Source organism: Leuciscus leuciscus (assembly GCF_965113295.1).
Source record: "Leuciscus leuciscus genome assembly, chromosome: 16".
Taxonomy (NCBI): Eukaryota; Metazoa; Chordata; class Actinopteri; order Cypriniformes; family Leuciscidae; genus Leuciscus; species Leuciscus leuciscus.
This window is the reverse complement of record NC_138740.1, coordinates 20,748,380-20,768,621: the sequence shown is the minus strand read 5'-3', so window position 1 is coordinate 20,768,621 and position 20,242 is coordinate 20,748,380. Positions and strand designations below refer to the sequence as shown.

General features: G+C 37.9%; 1 protein-coding gene across 1 annotated transcript in view; it reads left to right on the top strand.

Moving 5' to 3' along the window:
- pcxa (pyruvate carboxylase a) overlaps positions 1-20,242 on the top strand; it is a 119,934-nt gene that overhangs the window by 17,509 nt on the left and 82,183 nt on the right. The window contains exon 8 of the mRNA XM_082141057.1: positions 7,354-7,472. Coding sequence (XP_081997183.1) covers positions 7,354-7,472 — 119 coding nt within the window. The remainder of the gene's footprint in view (positions 1-7,353; positions 7,473-20,242) is intronic.

Below are 20,242 nucleotides of genomic sequence, written 5' to 3'. Positions count from 1 at the left end.
CTCTAAACCACTGCTCCTTTCAGCTGGATTTCTTTTGTAATTTTGCCTGCCTCAATTAGATATTGGTGGGCGGAGTTAGTGTAAATGGCGTCTGCCAACAAGGTGGGCTGTTTGCACTTGGTGTAAATAGACACTCTGGAAATATTATTATATTACACACACACACACACACACACACACACACACACACACACACACACACACACACACACACACACACACACACACACACACACACACACACACACACACACACACACACACATATATACATGCATATAAACATATATACACTCACACTATATATACATATAGAGCAAAATAAAGTTGGAAAAACAAAATAGACAAAGCATATTTAATTAGTGCTGTCAAATCGAGTAATCACGATTAATAGCATCTAACAAGTGTTTACATAATGTGTGTATATTATTAAATTTATATATATCATATGTCTGTGTGTGCGCATGTCTGTGTATATGTACATAACACACACACACACACACACACACACACACATACATGTGATGTCAAATCGATTAATCGCATCTAACAAAAGTTTTTGTTTACAAAAAAAATTTGTATGTATATATTATATTATGTATATTGGGTGGATGGATACAGTGGGGAGAACAAGTATTTGATACACTGCCGATTTTGCAGGTTTTCCTACTTACAAAGCATGTAGAGGTCTGTAATTTTTATCATAGGTACACTTCAACTGTGAGTGACGAAATCTAGAAAAAAAAATTGTCACATTGTATGATTTTTAAATAATTAATTTGCATTTTATTGCATGACATAAGTTTTTGATTACCAACCAGTAATAATTCCGGCTCTCACAGATCTGTTAGTTTTTCTTTAAGAAGCCCTCCTGTTCTCCACTCATTACCTGTATTATCTGCACCTGTTTGATCTCGTTACCTGTATAAAAGACACCTGTCCACACACTCAATCAAACAGACTCCAACCTCTCCACAATGGCCAAGACCAGAGAGCTGTGTAAGGACATCAGGGATAAAATTGTAGACCTGCACAAGGCTGGGATGGGCTACAGGACAATAGGCAAGCAGCTTGGTGAGAAGGCAACAACTGTTGGCGCAATTATTAGAAAATGGAAGAAGTTCAAGATGACGGTCAGTCTCCCTCGGTCTGGGGCACCATGCAAGATCTCACCTCGTGGGGCATCAATGATCATGTGGAAGGTGAGGGATCAGCCCAGAACTACACGGCAGGACCTGGTCAATGACCTGAAGAGAAAGAAAACCATTAGTAACACACTACGCCATCATGGATTAAAATCCTGCTGCGCACGCAAGTTCCCCCTGCTCAAGCCAGCGCATGTCCAGGCCCGTCTGAAGTTTGCCAATGACTATCTGGATGATCCAGAGGAGGAATGGGAGAAGGTCATGTGGTCTGATGAGACGAAAATAGAGCTATTTGGTCTAAACTCCACTCGCCGTGTTTGGAGGAAGAAGAAGAATGAGTACAACCCCAAGAACACCATCCCAACCGTGAAGCATGGAGGTGGAAACATCATTCTTTGGGGATGCTTTTCTGTAAAGGGGACAGGACGACTGCACCGTATTGAGGGGAGGATGGATGGGGCCATGTATCGTGAGATCTTGGCCAACAACCTCCTTCCCTCAGTAAGAGCATTAAAGATGGGTCGTGGCTGGGTCTTCCAGCATGACAACGACCCGAAACACACAGCCAGGGCAACTAAGGAGAGGCTCCGTAATAAGTATCTCAAGGTCCTGGAGTGGCCTAGCCAGTCTCCAGACCTGAACCCAATAGAAAATCTTTGGAGGGAGCTGAAAGTCCGTATTGCCCAGCGACAGCCCCGAAACCTGAAGGATCTGGAGATGGTCTGTATGGAGGAGTGGGCCAAAATCCCTGCTGCAGTGTGTGCAAACCTGGTCAAGAACTACAGGAAACGTATGATCTCTGTAATTGCAAACAAAGGTCTCTGTACCAAATATAAAGTTCTCTTTTTCTGAAGTATCAAATACTTATGTCATGCAATAAAATACAAATTAATTACTTAAAAATCATACAATGTGATTTTCTTGAACCGTTACTCACAGTTGAAGTGAAAATTATGATAAATAATAAATGATAAAAATGGCAGACTTCTACATGCTTTGTAAGTGGGAAAACCTGCAAAATCGGCAGTGTATCAAATACTTGTTCTCCCCACGGTAGGTAGTAGGTAGGCAGATAGATAGATAGATCCAGATAGATAGATTTATCCAAGTCCTCGTTAATAAAAACGGAGGATGTGGCATTGTTCTCTCTGACCTTCAGAGCTTTCGCCATTTCATGCTTCGGGTTTTTGTTCTTCTGTACTGGATGCCTGTCTTTTTGTCCCTTTCTGTTCTCCGAGGGCTTGAAGCAATGCTTACTGGCACAGATTTCCTCTCAATAGTCAATTTAATTTTTACATTCCGTTCTCCATGCTGACACAATGATGTTTAGCCTTGTAATTTGTCCTTTTTTGTCGAAACCCCTATCGAATGGGTAACCATGTTGTCATGGAGGAATGAATATGTGAGAAGACTCTCTCAACCAATTATGTTACATACATTTTGTTGACCTTGTTCTTCATTGGCGTGCTGCTTGAATTGTTGCGGTCACTGCTTTTTTATGTGTTGTGTTTGTTTAGACGTCCGGGTGGGAAATTAAATGGCATTAACATGACAGAAACATCTCCCCTGTTTTAACGTTTTTTTTTGTTTTATGGCAGCTGTTGCCATGGAGACAGCTGCTCTACCCACGATGCCTGAAGCACAGGTTGGGGATCACAGCCTTGATGTGGTTTCAGACCCACAGTCAACACTCACTGTCATAAACCCTGTTTGCGTGTGTTTGAGGCAAGCTGAGGTTGATTGTGAACATAAAGCATTTTCGCTGCTAGTCATCAGTAAAAGTCGAGGGTATTTACATAACGCTGATTAACTTCAGTGATTGCGTCGTCGTTCTTCTGTCTTCTCTGCTTGTCAGAATCTGTTTCTCACCGGCACTACTGTCTCTGTCTTGTTCATGCTAGGATGTAACGAAATCTACAAAAAAATTATGTTTAAAAGAACCCAAATGTCATTTACTCACCATCATGTCCTTCATATTATTGACTTTCTTGTGTGAAGAACAAATTGTATTTTTGATATAAGAAGCTTTAAAGTCTCCCTGTAGTCAATAATCGTATCCCTTAAAACTCATCTTTGATCACAAAATTACATATTTAAAAAAAAGTTTTTCCAGTGAAAAATGTATTCATGCCTTAAAATAGAATGAATGTAACTCTACAGCCTTGCTTCAATTAGTTAATGCGGACTCATGAATATGCAAATGAGCCGAGCCTCCACTCACTCATACAGACTCGTCTACAAGTCAATGTATCAGAATGGTAATGCGTTTTTATGTATCGCTCTTTGCAACGTCGGACACATAACGGTAATTAATATGATTAGCCTTTGGCTTGACTACGTTATCAAACAGCTAATAATGTGTTGCTAATGTTACACAAACCATGTTCCCGTTCACCATCTCGGAGTCAGACAGCTGCCATCTAACAATCCTGGAACAATGCTTCCTAACCAACTTTGAACAACTCGGAACATCAGTGGAGAAAGGCATATAGTTCAATCATAATGTTGTAATATGCATCATATACATAATTCACCCTCCATATTGCTAAATGTACACGATTTCTTATATCAACAAAAAGATATACCGGGATAACCTTGCTTCTCTCCCGATTCCCCTGCTAGTTCGCTGTTAATGATATGCTAAAGCCTGCCCCCTCGTGACGTGATTGGTTACAAGGTAGTATGTGACGTAAGAAACACCGGGGATTTCAAACCGCGCTTTTGAGACTGTCATAATGCTTTGAGATGGACAAAATGCTCAGCAATGGTGTTGACTTATGAATTTGCACGTGATTTGTCTTAAAGCACATTAAAAACACCACATAGACATTTTCAACACAGGGGGACTTTAAAGGAAAAAATGACAAACAATTGATTATTATTTTCTTTCTTCCATAAAACACAAGAGATTTTTAAGCTGTCAGAGCATGTTTTGAATATGAGGAAAATAGATTTGATGCTGTGATTTGATAAGTGATTTAGACCGTGAACCTGCAAAAACTGTGAAAGCACTGTTTAAGTAGTTTATGACTCATATGACCCATATTCCAAGTCTTATGAAGTCATATGTTTTTGAGTGAGAAACAAACTGAAAATTCATTATTCACTGACACTCATCCTCACACCAAAAATGTTTTCAGCGGGTTTGATATAGATCCGAAACAACATTGTTTTTCTCTTTCACGTGACCAACTGTGAATTAATTTACGTAGAGTTTGATTTCTACACCAGAGGAAACATTATCGGTAAACAACGACACATTTTTCAGACTGTTCCTCACGAACCTATCAAATTACTTCAGAAGACTTCAATATAGCCGCGACAAGTAGTAAGCGCTGCTTTTATGAAATTTTAATGCTGCTTTTTTGTCATTTTTAGAGCTTGGCTGTATAAAATCACAATCCACTTTCCTTATACTAGAGAAACATTCTGTCTAAGATCTCTAGATTTGTGTTTCATGACAAAAATAATATGGGGTTTGGATGACATTTGATGGTTTTATGGTTATACACAAAAAAAAGAAGAAAAAAAGTAACTGTCTTCAAAATAACTTGGGAAAAAATTTTTACTCAAAAATGTGGTAAAATGTAATATTGTGAAATCACAAAATTGTAAAAAAAAAAAAAAAAAAAGTTTTCTGTTTTATTCTATTCCTGCGCTGGCTGCTGAAATTTCAGCTTTGTTGTTACTCCAGTTGTGAGTGTCACATGATCCTTCAGAAATCATTCTAATATGCTGATTTGCTGCTCAAGAAACATTTCTTATGAATTTTGAAAACAACAGTTGTGCTGCTTAATATATTTTTTTATGGGTTTATCTGCTGTTTCTAAACCCCTTATTATTTTTCCACTAATTTGAATTTGAATTGGGCCGTTTCCCTCTGATTGTTGGTCCAGCTCTGCTCAAGCCCTCTCTCTGTTTCTCTCTCTCCTTTCAGTCATAATTCCATATTTTGACTCTTACATGAGAACCAACCCAAAAAGTCCCTCCATCTTTGACCTCTCCTGTCTTTTGTCATAGCCTGTCAGCAGACCCGGTTTATCCTATGGATGTTGTGAAGTAATTAGAAATTGTATCAAGCTGTGAAAGTCATAATTACTCATCTCTCTCCCTCCTTCTTTCTCGCCCTCTTTAGTCCTCTCAGTGGAATGCCATCTGTCCTCCTCTCTTGCTTTCCTTCCTTTCCTCCTCTCATTTTACCCATTTAATTGCCTGTCTGTACCTTTCTTCTTGTGGGCACTGTGCACTGTCTTGTTTATTTTCATCTCTATCATTGCGGCATCTAATAGTTTTAATCTGCTCGCCGTATTTCAGTGTGTCGGAGTGTGAGAAAGTGCTGAGAATGATAGATGTTCTCAAGTCTGAGTGTACAGTCTTCATGTCTTCTCGCGGCCTCACAGGGCTTGCAAGATTTTCGAGCGGGTGTGAGTATGAATATCAGCCAGGAATTTGAAGGGTTTGTTGTTTGATCTCAGTCTGTGTTGGCAGCCAGTTATCAAGGATGTTTTACTCTCCAAATACTGTGTGTGTGTGATTGTGTGTGTGTGTGTGTGTGAGAGAGGCAGTGTGTATCCATATTTGGCAGCTGAGAATGGCTTAAGGACGAATTGGATTGCATTCCTGCAAAATTTGGGGACAGGATTATGGAACCTCCTATTGGGCTTTATGTGGTGTGTGTCAAGATGTGGCCTAGTAAGAGGCAACCTGCTGTCTCTGTGCCTTTCTAATAATCCACCCTTACCACAATGTACCATAATTTACACTAAAATATACCACAGTTATAATAATTGCTGAAATAAAACTGGTAACATGGTATTAGACAAAATTGTCATAAAAATAAATAGAAATTAAAATTAAAATACGATAATGATTAACCAAGATTTTACAGTAGTAATAATATTTGTAGTTGTGCTTTCCATGAATAGCATACATTTGATGTCCAATTATTTTAAAGACACAAATCCAGTTTCAGTTGGAGAGAGAATTGGATATGTAAGATAATATTTTATGGAAGTTTGTTGTAAATGTTAAATGCATCTGTCAAGCTCAACTGTTCGACCTTAAGTTATTGTACAAAAAATTACAACTGACAAACACAAATGTTTATCTTTAATGGGAACGAACATTTTCTTCTTCATAACTTATTCAGTTATGGACCCGAGGTTGGTAACAAGGTTGCAACAAATGCCATCCTCATATAAAATAAATGACAAACAAAGTCATAATGGCATGTATAATATTTAGTTTGACCTTCTGAGGCAGACACACAACATTTTCTGATGAAGTATATATTTCTTAGCACTTAAAACCCTGTTATTTAAAAAGTGTTATGTAGGCCTACCATGGTTTTTCCTGCATTCAAAACATTTTGATGGCCACCAAAATTAATTGGTGTTCTGGAAAAGATTTATTTGATCATTTAATGTGACGATACCTGCCATTCTGCAGTACTGGTACCCGCTGATAGCTGGCTACTTCAAAATGCTCCCATGAGTGTTTGTGTAAGCGCTCTGTGAAGAGTGTCAAAGGTTTCTATTTACAACAAGTTTTTGAAGCGTTTATCTCTGAAGCAAATCACAGAAATATCTGTTGAGCGTGTATTAATCCACTCTACACCGCTCAAAATGGCTGAGTTTTGGTTAATCGTGAGTTCTGCACGCTTGTGAATCCTTCAATTATAACCAACAAAGTATAAACACAATGTCAATAAGAGATTTACTGCACAGCGTAGACAGTTTATTGATTATAATGGGAGTTTAGGGCAGCTTTGTGTACCTGTCCTGACAGTGATATTTTTTTCCTGACAGTGAATTATATTCATGAATGAATAGGATAAGTTAATATAACAAACTGTTTCTTTGCATTTATTTTGGATTTATTGTCAGTACTGGGCTCACAGTTCACATGGATAGGATACTTTGTACTTTGTGTGTGTGGATGGCCACCAGTGAAGACCATTTTTGACCTAGGAAAAACCCTGTGTGCGCTATTTGTGGATTTTGCCTAGAACCTGTGTGGTTTGAAGGAAAGTATGAAAATCCATGTAGATAACAGTTTAAGGGCCACAAATATCTAATTAGGCATTTTAAACACTAGGGCATCACACAATTTACCAAAAAAATAAATAAAGTTATGTTTATAGTATTTTTGACTTTTTGTTAGGATATCAAATTTTTCATAGCTCAATCCATTTCCTCTCTTTCCTCAGGTCAATTATGAGAACGCAGGCACAGTGGAGTTCCTGGTGGATAAACATGGTAAACATTACTTCATCGAGGTCAACTCCCGTCTGCAGGTGGAGCACACAGTTACTGAGGAGATCACAGAGTAAGTGTCTCCCGTCTCTGTTTGCCTGCACATCATTAAGATATCTCTGACACACACACACACACACACACATTAGGGCTGTCAAAATTTTAAATATTTAATGGAATTAACGCAGCATCCATTTTCAGTAAAACATCCTCTGGCTTGCGTTCTTATTCGTGCAAATGCTTTTAAACCATTCAAGTGCGTCAGACACAAAAGAGAACGTGCATTTTACTAGCACGTCTGTGAATCTCTTGTCTGTATAACACACATGCGACTTGTGTGCACAGAAAGCCGCTTCAGACAGTACTTGAATGGACAAAAAGACACAAAATTATGTAATTTTTGCAAAGACAGTATTAAATGAGTTAAATTAAGTAATGAACAAAGAGTTGTGAGAAAATGTGTGTCTGATCCACGTCATGTGTGGCATTTCTTAAAGTGACAACAGCCTAATAAACCTGCTGCTGTCTGTGATTAATGTTAACCAAAGAACAAAAGAAAAAGAGAATCACTCACTGCTCTTGACTGTATAACATTTGTAGCTTTAATAAGGATTAATCTATATTTAATTTATTATTTATGCAGCAAAGACTGTAAAGTGTGAACCTGTTAGACCTACCTGAAAATCTTAAAGCACTGTTTATAAGGTAACATGGGTCAAAAACGTTTTGACAGGGCAAGTCAATATCTGAACAGGTCTGACTAGGCCAATAGAAAAAATGTAGCCCCGATTTATTAAAGGGCACAGGTAAATGTTCCATTTATTATAATGGGTTTAAGTTCACTTAAAGTAAAAATTGTTATATATATTTTTTTAAAGCCTAATAAATGTTAAAATGTATAGCTTTCAATTACACTGTAATGCTGAATGGCTATAATTAATGTCTAAAATTAAGAAGAAGAGAAAAATTCATAGATTCCTCATTATTGGCATCTGTGTTACTGACCTTTCAAAAAAAGATGCCATTAAACAAATATTTATATAGGCTACTGTCTTTGTTTTTTCTACATTAATTTGAAGATTAAATGTGAAATTATGTTCAGAAATTCAGAAAAATGTGCGATTAATTTGTTACATTTTTAATTGATTGACAGCACTAATATGACTGGCATATATATATATGTGTGTGTGTGTGTGTGTGTGTGTGTGTGTGTGTGTGTCTGTATGTATATGTGTATATATGTATGTATTTTTGATCACCTGACTGTCTGGTCTGACATTTATTCTGAGAAGATCCCTCTTTTTTTTTTTCTTTTTTTTTTTACAAAATAATGACTCTGCTAAATATTCGTTGACATTTATGAAGACATTTTGTTTGGCCAAATGCAATTAAACTTGCATAACTGTGGGGCGATGTTCAGCAGCCCTATAACACTAATTAACACTCAAAATTTGTATTGTACTCCGGCTGTTAAAATGTCAGTGTGGAAAAAAAAGAAGAAGTGCAAGACATCATCATCTTAGACCCTTTGAAACCTGTAAGATTCTCAGTGGGCTTGTATCTAAAAACGAATCCCTCCTCATTTTACTAAAAAACCCAGATAGAAGTGTGTCTTGGAGAGAGGAGAGAAGTGCTTTGTTGTCATCTTATTCATCCCAGAGGCAAAAGACGCCAAGGAGGAGAGTAAAAAGTGGTAGTTTATATGTAGTGTGTGGGGGGGAGGTGATTTTTCTAACACATTTTGATGCCAACACGTTTTTTATTTAATATTGACTGAATTTATATTGTGCTTATAAGGGTAAAATGATTATTAAAACTTAAAGGATTCATTTATATGTTAGAATTTTAATTATGTACCCATGCACAGTCATGTGATCCTGACTTTTCTGGACGATTTCCATCTTTGCTGCTGGTTCAGACTTGGTGAATTAGTAGAGCGTGACTGCCTGTGCGAACGTACCAGGGTTCTATTCATTATAAATGTCCATCTTGTCACATGAAATTGAGGCTGTCAGCTCGCAATTGGCATTGCGTGGCAACCCAGCTGTGAGAGAGAGGCTTTGGAAACGCATATGACTGTAATGAACTTGATTTCCAGCTCTCTAGCCAGCAGTGGGGCTTGTACGCCAAGACCTTCACCAGCAGCCACCTTCTGTTCCTCATACTGAGTCACTCTACACCCCACTTGCTCTGCTATCTAGCTGGCTTTTACACTGGTCCGGGATCAAGTCTTCACACACGCTTCAAATCTGAAACTTGACCATTAACAGCAGGTCAGATCGAAACATGACTGTTCATATTACGCCAATGGCAATTGTTTCAGTCTCACAATATGTATAGTTTAGTATATGTACTATGACACATTAAAGGCCCACTGAAGTGCCTTGGAACGCACAGCTTTGTATGATGCGTTGACATAATTTCCATTGAAACTGGAAGTTAAGGCGGGACATATTAAATGGCTCCTCCCCCTTTTCAAATAGCCAATAGCGTTTAGTTTACCTCACAGACTGCAAGTCGTACTTTACAGCGCCATGGAAGCGAATCTGAGCGCTGATGATACGTTGAATTCTAGAGAGCATTTGATTGGACAGAAGGTGAAGTCCGCGGTGATGTCATAAAAATCCGTGATCCATTTTAGTGGAAGTGAGAGACTAAGTTTTGAATGCTTATATCACCTAAATGCAATTTGTCATTATTTTGGAACACACCAGCTTATTCATAACCTTAAGGCTGACATATTCATACTAAAATCTAAAAAAACTTTTTTTATTATAATTAATTAAATTAATTACAATTTTAATAATAATTTTATAATGTAAAATAATTATTTTGGCACATCAATTAAAAAAAATTGTGATCATTTGAAATATTTTAGACATTGTGTCGGGGGTTCATAAAGATAAATTGTGCTGAATATAATACCAATGTGACTTGATGTGAAAAGGCAACTGTGAAAAACAAATATAATGATATATAATACAAATAAAATAATCGGTGCATAAAAAAAACACTGTAAAAAGCAATTACCAAAATTGGTGTGAGCTTATTATACACTACGAGTTGTACGATTTTTTTGTTTTTGAAAAACAGTCTTACCAAAGCTGCATTTATTTGATCAAAAATACAGTAAAACAATAATACTTTCGCATTTATAATATACCATTCCATTACAGCAGATATTATTTATTTTACTAAGAGAACACCTGCTGTTGCTATATCCCTCCATTAAGCTGACTGAAATTTGCATTATCATATGGCTTGTATTTTTCTTTTAAAGCTGTCAATGCCAGACGGGTTTGTTAAAGCATGTGAATGACAATAGTGCTTTTTCGGTTTGTTTCCTTTGTGTGAGAAGGCCTTTAAAGCAAGACGAAAGGGTGGGATTTTTTTTATTATTTTTTCTCTCTCCTGACAAGCCATTTCAGACTCGAGTAACAAAAGCCTCATTCTTCCTGACCCTTCCTGCCAATTACTCTCTCTTTAATCACTGGTGTGTTGTGTATTGTTGATCCTGAGACAATCATATTCAGCTGTGTATTTGTATGCAGCTGGTCTTTCCTTTGTACCCCAGCCTCATTCTCTGTGTCTGATATGACCTTCATTTGGGCACAGTAATTAAGATCAATTACCCTCTGTCACTCTGTCGCTCCATGCCACTGGCAAGGTAATAAAATATGCCAGCTGCCCATAATTACCCATCATGTTTTCATAATTTGATATCTCCTCCATCTTTCTGTCATTCCTTCGGGTCAGAAAGTCTTAGGACAGTAATAAGAAGATGGCTGACCACAGCGAGAGTTGGTGGTAAAATACAGTTTATTACTAAATTGTTTCTGTCAGTGCTGGCTTGTTGTTTCCCAGTTGTTCTCTGACAGTTAAATGATATGACACAGTCCTGTCTTATGCATATTGCACACAAAAATGGCTGATTGGCTCCCTTAATTAGCAATTATCCTGTGACATGAAAGGCAGCAGACAGGGAAAAATGAGTCACACCTGGAGAAAATCTGGCACTGGTTCAACATTTACTGTAGTACAATAACATTTGTTAGTATAATATACACCTGAGCTAAATGCAGTCATTTTTGATTGTGTATTGTCTTTTAGAAAAGGTTATCTTGACAAACCAATTATGTTGATTTTATATATTAGGAATTTTCATTTAGTTTTCTTAATTTACTATTAAATATACAATGTCTTTATTATATTATATTCAAATTGTAAATGTACATTTAAATCAGCATTTATAGGCTAACTGGACCATGCTAACCAGCCAAAGCATTACCTTTTGACCAGAACAAGCTTCAGTGTGGTCCAGACTTTATGCTGATACTCAAAATTCTGGCTACGCAAGACTAACTCTCCCCATTTCTCCCAGATTATGCAGAAGTCTGCAAGTGCATGGCAAAGAGTTGATTGAGTGCTTTGAAACGCAAAGTTGAATGTTGTTGCCCAGAGAGAAAAACAATGTGGTGGTCGGAGGAAGAGATGCACGAGAGATGGCGGGGTTTTTTTTCCGGGTTTAATAAAATGACTTAAACGTCACACTCGTCCGCATACATGGGGATTGAGTGAGGGGAAAAGTATACAAATAAACATTCAACTCAGGTCACAAAATATAAAAGGAAGAGTACAAAGGTCCATAGAGCGGTTATCTCTTCTCCTCACCTGTCGAATCTATTACTGACACTCAACGCACATTCGCAGTTCTCATTTTACCTCAGATTACCATAAAAGCACAAAGTGACCGTTACAGCTTCAGTTCTTCACTCACTGCCTCCTTCCACTCCTCACTGCTGTGCAGTTATGCCGTGACTTCATGCTCATTCTGCATTCATGTTTGTTTGCTCTGTATGTGTGTGAGAGAGAGTGTGTGTTCTTTGTGTTTGCGTGTGTGTGAGTGCGCTGTCTCTGGGTGACCCTGGTAATGGGTTTCTAATTACTTTGGGTTGTTGCTAAATTGCAGCTGCTCATTTGTATTGGTCCATTTTTGCAAGAAAGAGATTGGACAAGGGCATTAGGGGGCTTGGAAGGACTGAGAGATGGAGGTGCAGGAGAGAGTGAGAGAAAGACACGGCGAGAGAAAAACATGATGAATGAGGCGGATGAACTTTCTCACCCAGCAGGGGATCGGGCCGAGATTTTAGCGCGTTGTTGTAGGGTGTTTTCTGCAAGCTTATCGATTTATTTTTTTAATGGACAGGCTACTAATGGTATAGATCATTATGGGACGTGCGAGATGCCAAAAGTTTTAAGGGTGAAAGTTAGCTGGAGAGAAGCCTTTGTAATTAAAGGTCAAATATGAATTTGAGGTTAATGGCGAAGGAGGAAAGAAACTGATTGATGTGAAGTTATTTAAGCTGAATGTGGACTACCCACACCATCCCGTTGCTCTCTCCTGGAGGGATTTCATCCCTTTGTGGGTTTGGTCTTATGACCTTTTGCTTATAGTGTTGCATCAGATAATGGAGTGCTATTCACTGTCAATGTGATTTTAGTTGTTTGGATTTGTTGTGGTATTGACGTTTCCTTTCTGATTTGGCTCTGAATGGACCAGATAAAAAAATAAAAAAATAAAAAACAATGGTTCCTAGGGGTCCCTTGAGAGCCCTCTATGTGATGACAGAGACTTGATCCGTGCCAGCATCCCTCTCCAGGTGTGTTTGTGTGCGTTACCTTAGCTGCATGTAACCATATGCTGATCCGCTCAAGCACTTTGTCAACAGTGGTGTGTAATGATGCTGTTTAAACAGGCTGGTTGGACCCGACACCTGCACACACTTATGACCAGAGATAAGATGGTGAGGGACAGTGTTCCTACGAAGCTGCACATGCGCTCTTCTGATGTTATTCCCCTGCAGATACTTTCTGCCTAGCGTTCTGCCTATAGCATTCTGCCTAGCGTTCTGCCTGATGTTCAGTCTGCCTAGAGTTCTGTCTGTCGGGCTGTCTTTCTTTTTGTCTAATGTTCTAATGTTCTGTTTGTTTGTCTATCTAATGTTCTATTTGTCTGTCGGATGTTCTGTCTTGTCTAATGTTCTATTTGTCTGTCTGTCTAGCTATCTTTCTGTATGGGTAATATCTCTAGATAAGATTATTTTAATTTATATTTATATTGATGTTAATTATTAATGTAGTTATTAATATTTTAGTTAAATTATATACATATGATTTGGATATATTTTAAATATAAAATACCTATAGTAGATGTGTAACATTCAACATAGTAACTATTATATGTAACCTTAAATATTTAGTGTTTACATTTTTATGGTGTAATGTTCATTTTAGTTCATTTAATTTTTTTATTTGACTGATTTGTTGCATTTTTCTATCCCTGCACTTTTATATAGGGTTAGGGAGTAGATAATTGAAACTATCAACAATGTGTTCTATCAATATGTTATTTTAAAATAAAAATAAATTGTGTATATATAGACAAACAAACTTAACTTAACAATGGGTCAATAAAAATTAAAAGGAGATCTTGATGAGGGTATGTTGCCACACCTTGTGACTCTTTGTATTCTTGGTATTCAAGTACTCTTGGCTTTGATACACAATTGTCGTCATGTATTGATTTATTTAAACTCTGGTATGATCCTATTCAGCAACATTGGTAGATATTAAACATTATGGGAGAACACACACACACACACATTCAATCACACAACAGCACAGTGTCACTCAGGGGCTCAGTTTGTGTTGTATGACTGACTGGGATTACTCCACTCCCACATCATTTCTGCATATGCTGCTGCCTGGCTTTGGCAATTAAAATGGAATAGAGAATCAGACTGAATATATTAACATGGCTCCCCCACCTCATCACATAGCAGCTCCCATCACCATTCTCTTGCTGTTTGCTGCAGTCGGCTCTGTTCTGCTGTCCTCCTTTTTCTGTCTGCTCTCTTGTTTCCTCTCTCTAATGCTCCCAGTCTTCATTGTTTGTGTCTCTCTTCTGCACTCGCTCACTCTTTCTCATCTGTCTGAGTGTTGGCTGCTGAAATGCTCTGCCATCTGGAGAAGTAAAGGGGACACAATGGCAGTTTAGGGGTAACTAGGGATGGCTCGATACCACAATTTTGGTTTCGGTACGATACCAGAACCTAATACCTCGGTATCGATACTAAATCGATACCACAGGTGACAAATAACCGGCCTCAAAATTTAAGTGAATTGAAACTATTTTATTAAAAAACACTGCTTGAAACTCTGCAGTACCGAATATGCAAACAAAAAGTATCAAAATGTAAAAAAAAAAAAAACAGTCAGGGAACATACAGTAGCCTAGGTTAAATTTTGATTTTGGAAAGAAAAGAAAAAACCTGAAATGATACAATTAAAATAGGTTAATATCTATAATAATAAATTAATATAGAATAATAATAGAATAATGAAATGACATGTTAACCATTAGCTGTCAACAGAGAATTATCAACATTTATAGCATTTATTCATCTTGGTTTGAGTACTGTTTGGGTTCATATTAGTTTAATGCATTGCATAAAGTAGGCTAATGTTAACATGCTAAACATGTATTAGTATATTTAAATAATAATTACTGATTGATCTAGATTAATACATGTTATAATACTGTTAGGTCAGGTTACCTAATGAATGTTGACAAATGTAGCTTAATTGTAAAGTGTTATTCTAACATTCATATTAGTAATATCCATATTACTACTATTACTCTTTCTCTCTCGGCTGATTCCTAGGGGTCGCCACACTAGCAATTTTACTAGCACTAATACTAAAATGAATATTACTAATCTCTTTATTCATTCAAATTCAATTAATATATGATTGTTTGAATGTACAAAAATTATGAGACCTAAACTTCATTGGTTCTAGCGTGTCATGCAAGCACATTTGAGCTTTCGTGTTTACCGTATCATATTTAATTGATAAGCTCTTATGTATGTGCGCTGATCAGTGTTGTGAATAGAAGTCTAAATTAAATCAGTTGAATGATGCTCACCTGTCGATCTCTGAACTCTTTGAACAAGTCAGGATGAGCAAGTGACAAGTGCTTAGCCAGACTGTGTTGCCTCCCGTGGCTAATTTAAAGCAGCGTTTGTAGAGTGGTGCATTGAGGTCTGTTGCTTCACCTTTCTCATTACTTTTGTAAGCAAAGTAATGCTATATTTCACTCCTACTGCTCTCTTTATTTATTAATTTCGGGCGTGTAGAATCATAGACAGTATGTGTAGAATGAGCTTCATCTGTTTGATCCATCGTGTTCCTCCGTTGTCACGTTTGCCGGTTTTGCGTGACCCGCGTCAACTTCGAAACAGCAGCGCATCAAATACCGAATTGAGCAAAATTATGATATTGTACCGTTTGAAATATAATATATACCGGTATTTTTGCAGTACCGGTATACCGCGCATCCCTAGGGGTAACAAGTATGTGATGGTGTTGGTGTTTTTTTTTTTTTTTTGCTTGTAAATGTGAGTTTTACCTTTTATTGACCAGCTCGGTGATTTATTAACGTGGTTCACTTTCATAATAATGTGAAACAATAACTTAAAAGGATTACTGCAATATTATATGAACAAGCTTTGATTCAGTCAACATCGCCAACCAAACTCCCGAAAATACACAATATCCTGATTAAGACAGCAGTACGTTTCAACATCTCCCATAGATTTAGAAGAGAATTTCATATTTGTTCTATAACTAACCTGTTTTAAAAGCATCAGAATGAGATGAGAATTCACTAAGAATGGCGTTTTTAGCAATGACTCATCTATAACTCTTATTTCCCTGGCATGCCTTAAAATCCCAGGCAACAGTGCATTATGTGGGATAATACAATAGACTGTGGCTGATAAATGAACCATTTTTAAAAGTGTGTAATCAGCATCTCTAATCTTCAACTGAAATGCAATCTGAATTTAGCCTGGATGCCAGCCGAATTTAGCCCCGCCCACAACATTTGAGGTCAGGAAGTTCGGTCTGGACTTTAATCCGTTGTGGAGCAACTATGCTTGAACCAGAGCTGTTCGGACCAATCAAATTGTCAGGGCGGGCTTTTTACGATGATGGACAGATGATCAACAGTAACGTAATCATCCACATCACCAAAGAGCGCTTGGGTTGAATTCGTTTACAACAAAGAAGGCTGCCACTGGAGAATTGAGATGTGTAGATTCCACCATCGCGTCTGTTATAGAAGATATCAACAGCGCATTCATTTTAATAGAGGAACAGAGAACCGCAATTTCGAAAGTAATTTGTCGATCGGAAAGATGAATGAAGAACATGCGTCACTTACTCCATTGCTCTGATTGGTTGTAGGTCTATCCTACAACAGAGTGCAGAGGCATTAGACTTGTTCGACTTCATGCAGCTCTGCGCAGACTGATCGGCGGCTGACTTGAAGCAGTGCATGCCGGTTAGAAATTTTGTCCGCTTTGATACACATAGATATATACACTAGATGTCGCCTTGGCTACGGCAGTTCATTGGAACGATTGTGTCAATAGAGCCGCCATCTTGGAACAGGGGAGCCCCTCCTCTTTAATGCATCAGCGTCAATGTAGGCAAAGGTCTAACAAAGGTCATGAATGCGATTTTCTAGTTTTTTTGGGTTCGTTCCAACGGTCAGACATGTATTTATCATTGAGTCCAGTGAAAATTTAAGGTTTTGAAATTAAGATAATCTACTTCTTTTTCAAAATATAATGCATAGTGCTAGTAGGCCTAAGTTTATTAGTCACATTCTTCCACTTGAGTAAACTTAGAATGAACTATCGCTACTTACATGCAAAATGGCTACAGTGGTGTGACTATACATGTTAATTTAAACATTTAAAGGGTTAGTTCACCCAAAAATGAAAATTCTGTCAGTAATTACTCACCCTCATGTTGTTCCAACCGCGTAAGACCTTCGTTCATCTTCGGAACACAAATTAAGATATTTTTGATGAAATCTGAGAGCTGATAACTTCCGTAGGCTGCTAGGTGGCCCAAACTTGCTGGCCCAGAAAAGTTATTAAAGAGATCGTTAATATAGTCCAAGTGACTACAGTGGCTCAATCTTAAGTATATCAAGCGACGAGAATACTTTTTGTGCGCAAAAACAAACAAAAATAACGACTTTATTCCACTATTCATTTCCTTCTCTCTGGGCCACTAGTTGGTTCGCGTAGTGTTTTTGCGCTGCGCGTCACACACATGACCAGCGTCGGCCAATAGTGAGCCTACGTGGTGACGTGTAACACAGACGCTCTGCGCAAAAACACTTACGAGGCCCAGAGAGAAGGAAATGAATAGTGGAATAAAGTCGTTATTTTTGTTTGTTTTTGCGCACAAAAAGTATTCTCGTCGCTTGATATACTTAAGATTGAGCCACTGTAGTCACTTGGACTATATTAACGATCTCTTTAATAACTTTTCTGGGCCAGCAAGTTTGGGCCACCTAGCAGCCTACGGAGAAGTTATCAGCTCTCAGATTTCATCAAAAATATCTTAATTTGTGTTCCGAAGATGAACGAAGGTCTTACGCGGTTGGAACAACATGAGGGTGAGTAATTACTGACAGAATTTTCATTTTTGGGTGAACTAACCCTTTAAATTGTATTGGTTTATTAAATATGACACACAAAGTAATTTGCAGGTGGAAGCAAATAAAAAATTTGAGAGGAACATAATGTGAAAGTTAGATAGTTGAGGTGCCAAAGACCGTTTCATCTTTTCTTTATTCCTGTCTCGCAATACTTTTTCCACATTAAATAAGTATGTACTAAAGTAGTAAATACATCTTAAATAGCTAAACAGTTGACATTTTCACAAATTCCAGTGTCCTTCTACACCTCCACACCTCCAGTTTGCAAGGAAGAAACAAGCCCTTGAGCCCACTGTATCCTTGTGCAAAACTTTGTTCTATGTATAATAATCATGGATGTACTGTTTGAAGATTGAAGATTGACAGGGAGAGGACAGGCATACTATTAGACTGTACTTACAGGTTACAAGCGCCACACTGGTTTTTTCCATTAAAAGGTTTGAGTACAATCGGTAAAAAATCGAGTAATGCACATTTCATACGTATTAAGCAGAGAGCAGAGCAGTCTGTTTTCTTTCATTTTGAATTGTTCTGTTTAAAAGTAGGCTAAACATTTCAAGCTTTCTATATATTTCTCAGGTCTGTGAGACAAGTAGGCTACCTTATACGCTGAGTTTAAGTTCATTTATGAGAAGAGCTCCAGTTCACTCGCCGGCGCCTCTGTGTCGTGATTATCTATTGTCTGCTATATTTACTTATTTATTAAATCCAGGCAAATGGTTCATGAAACATTGATTTAAAATTAAGATACAATTAATTCAAAACAAAATTCACTTTAAAGAAAGGCAGCAGCGCTGTTCTGTTTGAGGTCTCTGTGAAAGTTTTAAAGCAGTCTTTTAGTGCTGCTTTCAGAGCGGTCACATCCATAACCGAGAACTGACACGTTGTTTTTTTCCCTCATAAATGCGAACACGAAAAATAAAATAAAATTATTATAATGGATTTTTGTTGGGTCAGACCCATTTGTTAGCGATGGGGGGGCCGAGACTGAGAGACTTTTTTAGTCTAGGGGGAGGGTCACCTGTTGAAATCAGCGTTACCTAGCTACTTCCTATGACAAGACCCCTGTTCCAAGATGGCGACGGTTTTGACGCATGCTTAGAACCCCAAGGTGAAATCTAGTGTATATATCTATGCTTGATACACCACCGACGCCACGTGACTGTGACGTATGCCATCAAAGTACCGCAAGAGCGATTCAAGAGTAGCCGGAGAACTCCGCCAGCGCAGCTTCTCAAGAGCGGCTGCACGAGCTCTGATGACGATACAGCTGTTCCACGATTGGCCGGATTCACCGCATGACAACGATCCCGTGTGTTTCGTGTTTATTCAAACACCTTTAGTTCCTCTAAAGCTCACAAATCTGTTTTTTATAACATTAAACACTCTTTCCATGTAGTTGCGATGTCATATTGTGCCATGTTTATCAAATTAAAACTGATTAAAAAACGTAGACTCCACTTCATTGATAGTAGCTTATGTTGAACTTTATTCTTGTTCAAACAGACGCTGTATGAAGCAGTAGATAAAGTATTGAATGAAAATGTCTCTGAAACATCTGTGTATTATTTGGCAAATATTGCATTTATTTCACTTCAGCTGTGGTAAAGTATGCAAACACCACGTGAGCGGTCACTACGGGAACCAGAAAATGTCCGACTTCACGTCTCCGTTTGCAGCTCCTCCCCTTCACACGGCTATTCTCGCCGATCGGTTACATCCAGCCGCAGCCGATGTCGAACACACCTATTTTAACACAGCCCAATGGAGCAGTATCAGACTCATATTCTGACTAGAATATGAGTATGACGACGTCAGGCTAATATGAACTGTATCTAAGCAGAAAAGTTGAATACTAGTGTTTGTGGCTAGGACTGGCCGGTATGTATGACATTTTATATTTATATTTATATATATATACATACATATAAAAATATAAATAAAATGTCATACATACCGGCCAGTCCTAGCCACAAACACTAGTATTCAACTTTTCTGCTTAGATACAGTTTAGATTAGCCTGACGTCGTCATACTGTTCAGATTGCATTTCAGTTGAAGATTGGAGATGCTGATTACACACTTTTAAAAATGGTTCATTTATCAGCCACAGTCTATTGTATTATCCCACATAATGCACTGTTGCCTGGGATTTTAAGGCATGCCAGGGAAATAAGAGTCATAGATGAGTCATTGCTAAAAACGCCATTATTCGTGAATTCTCATCTCATTCTGATGCTTTTAAAACAGGTTAGTTATAGAACA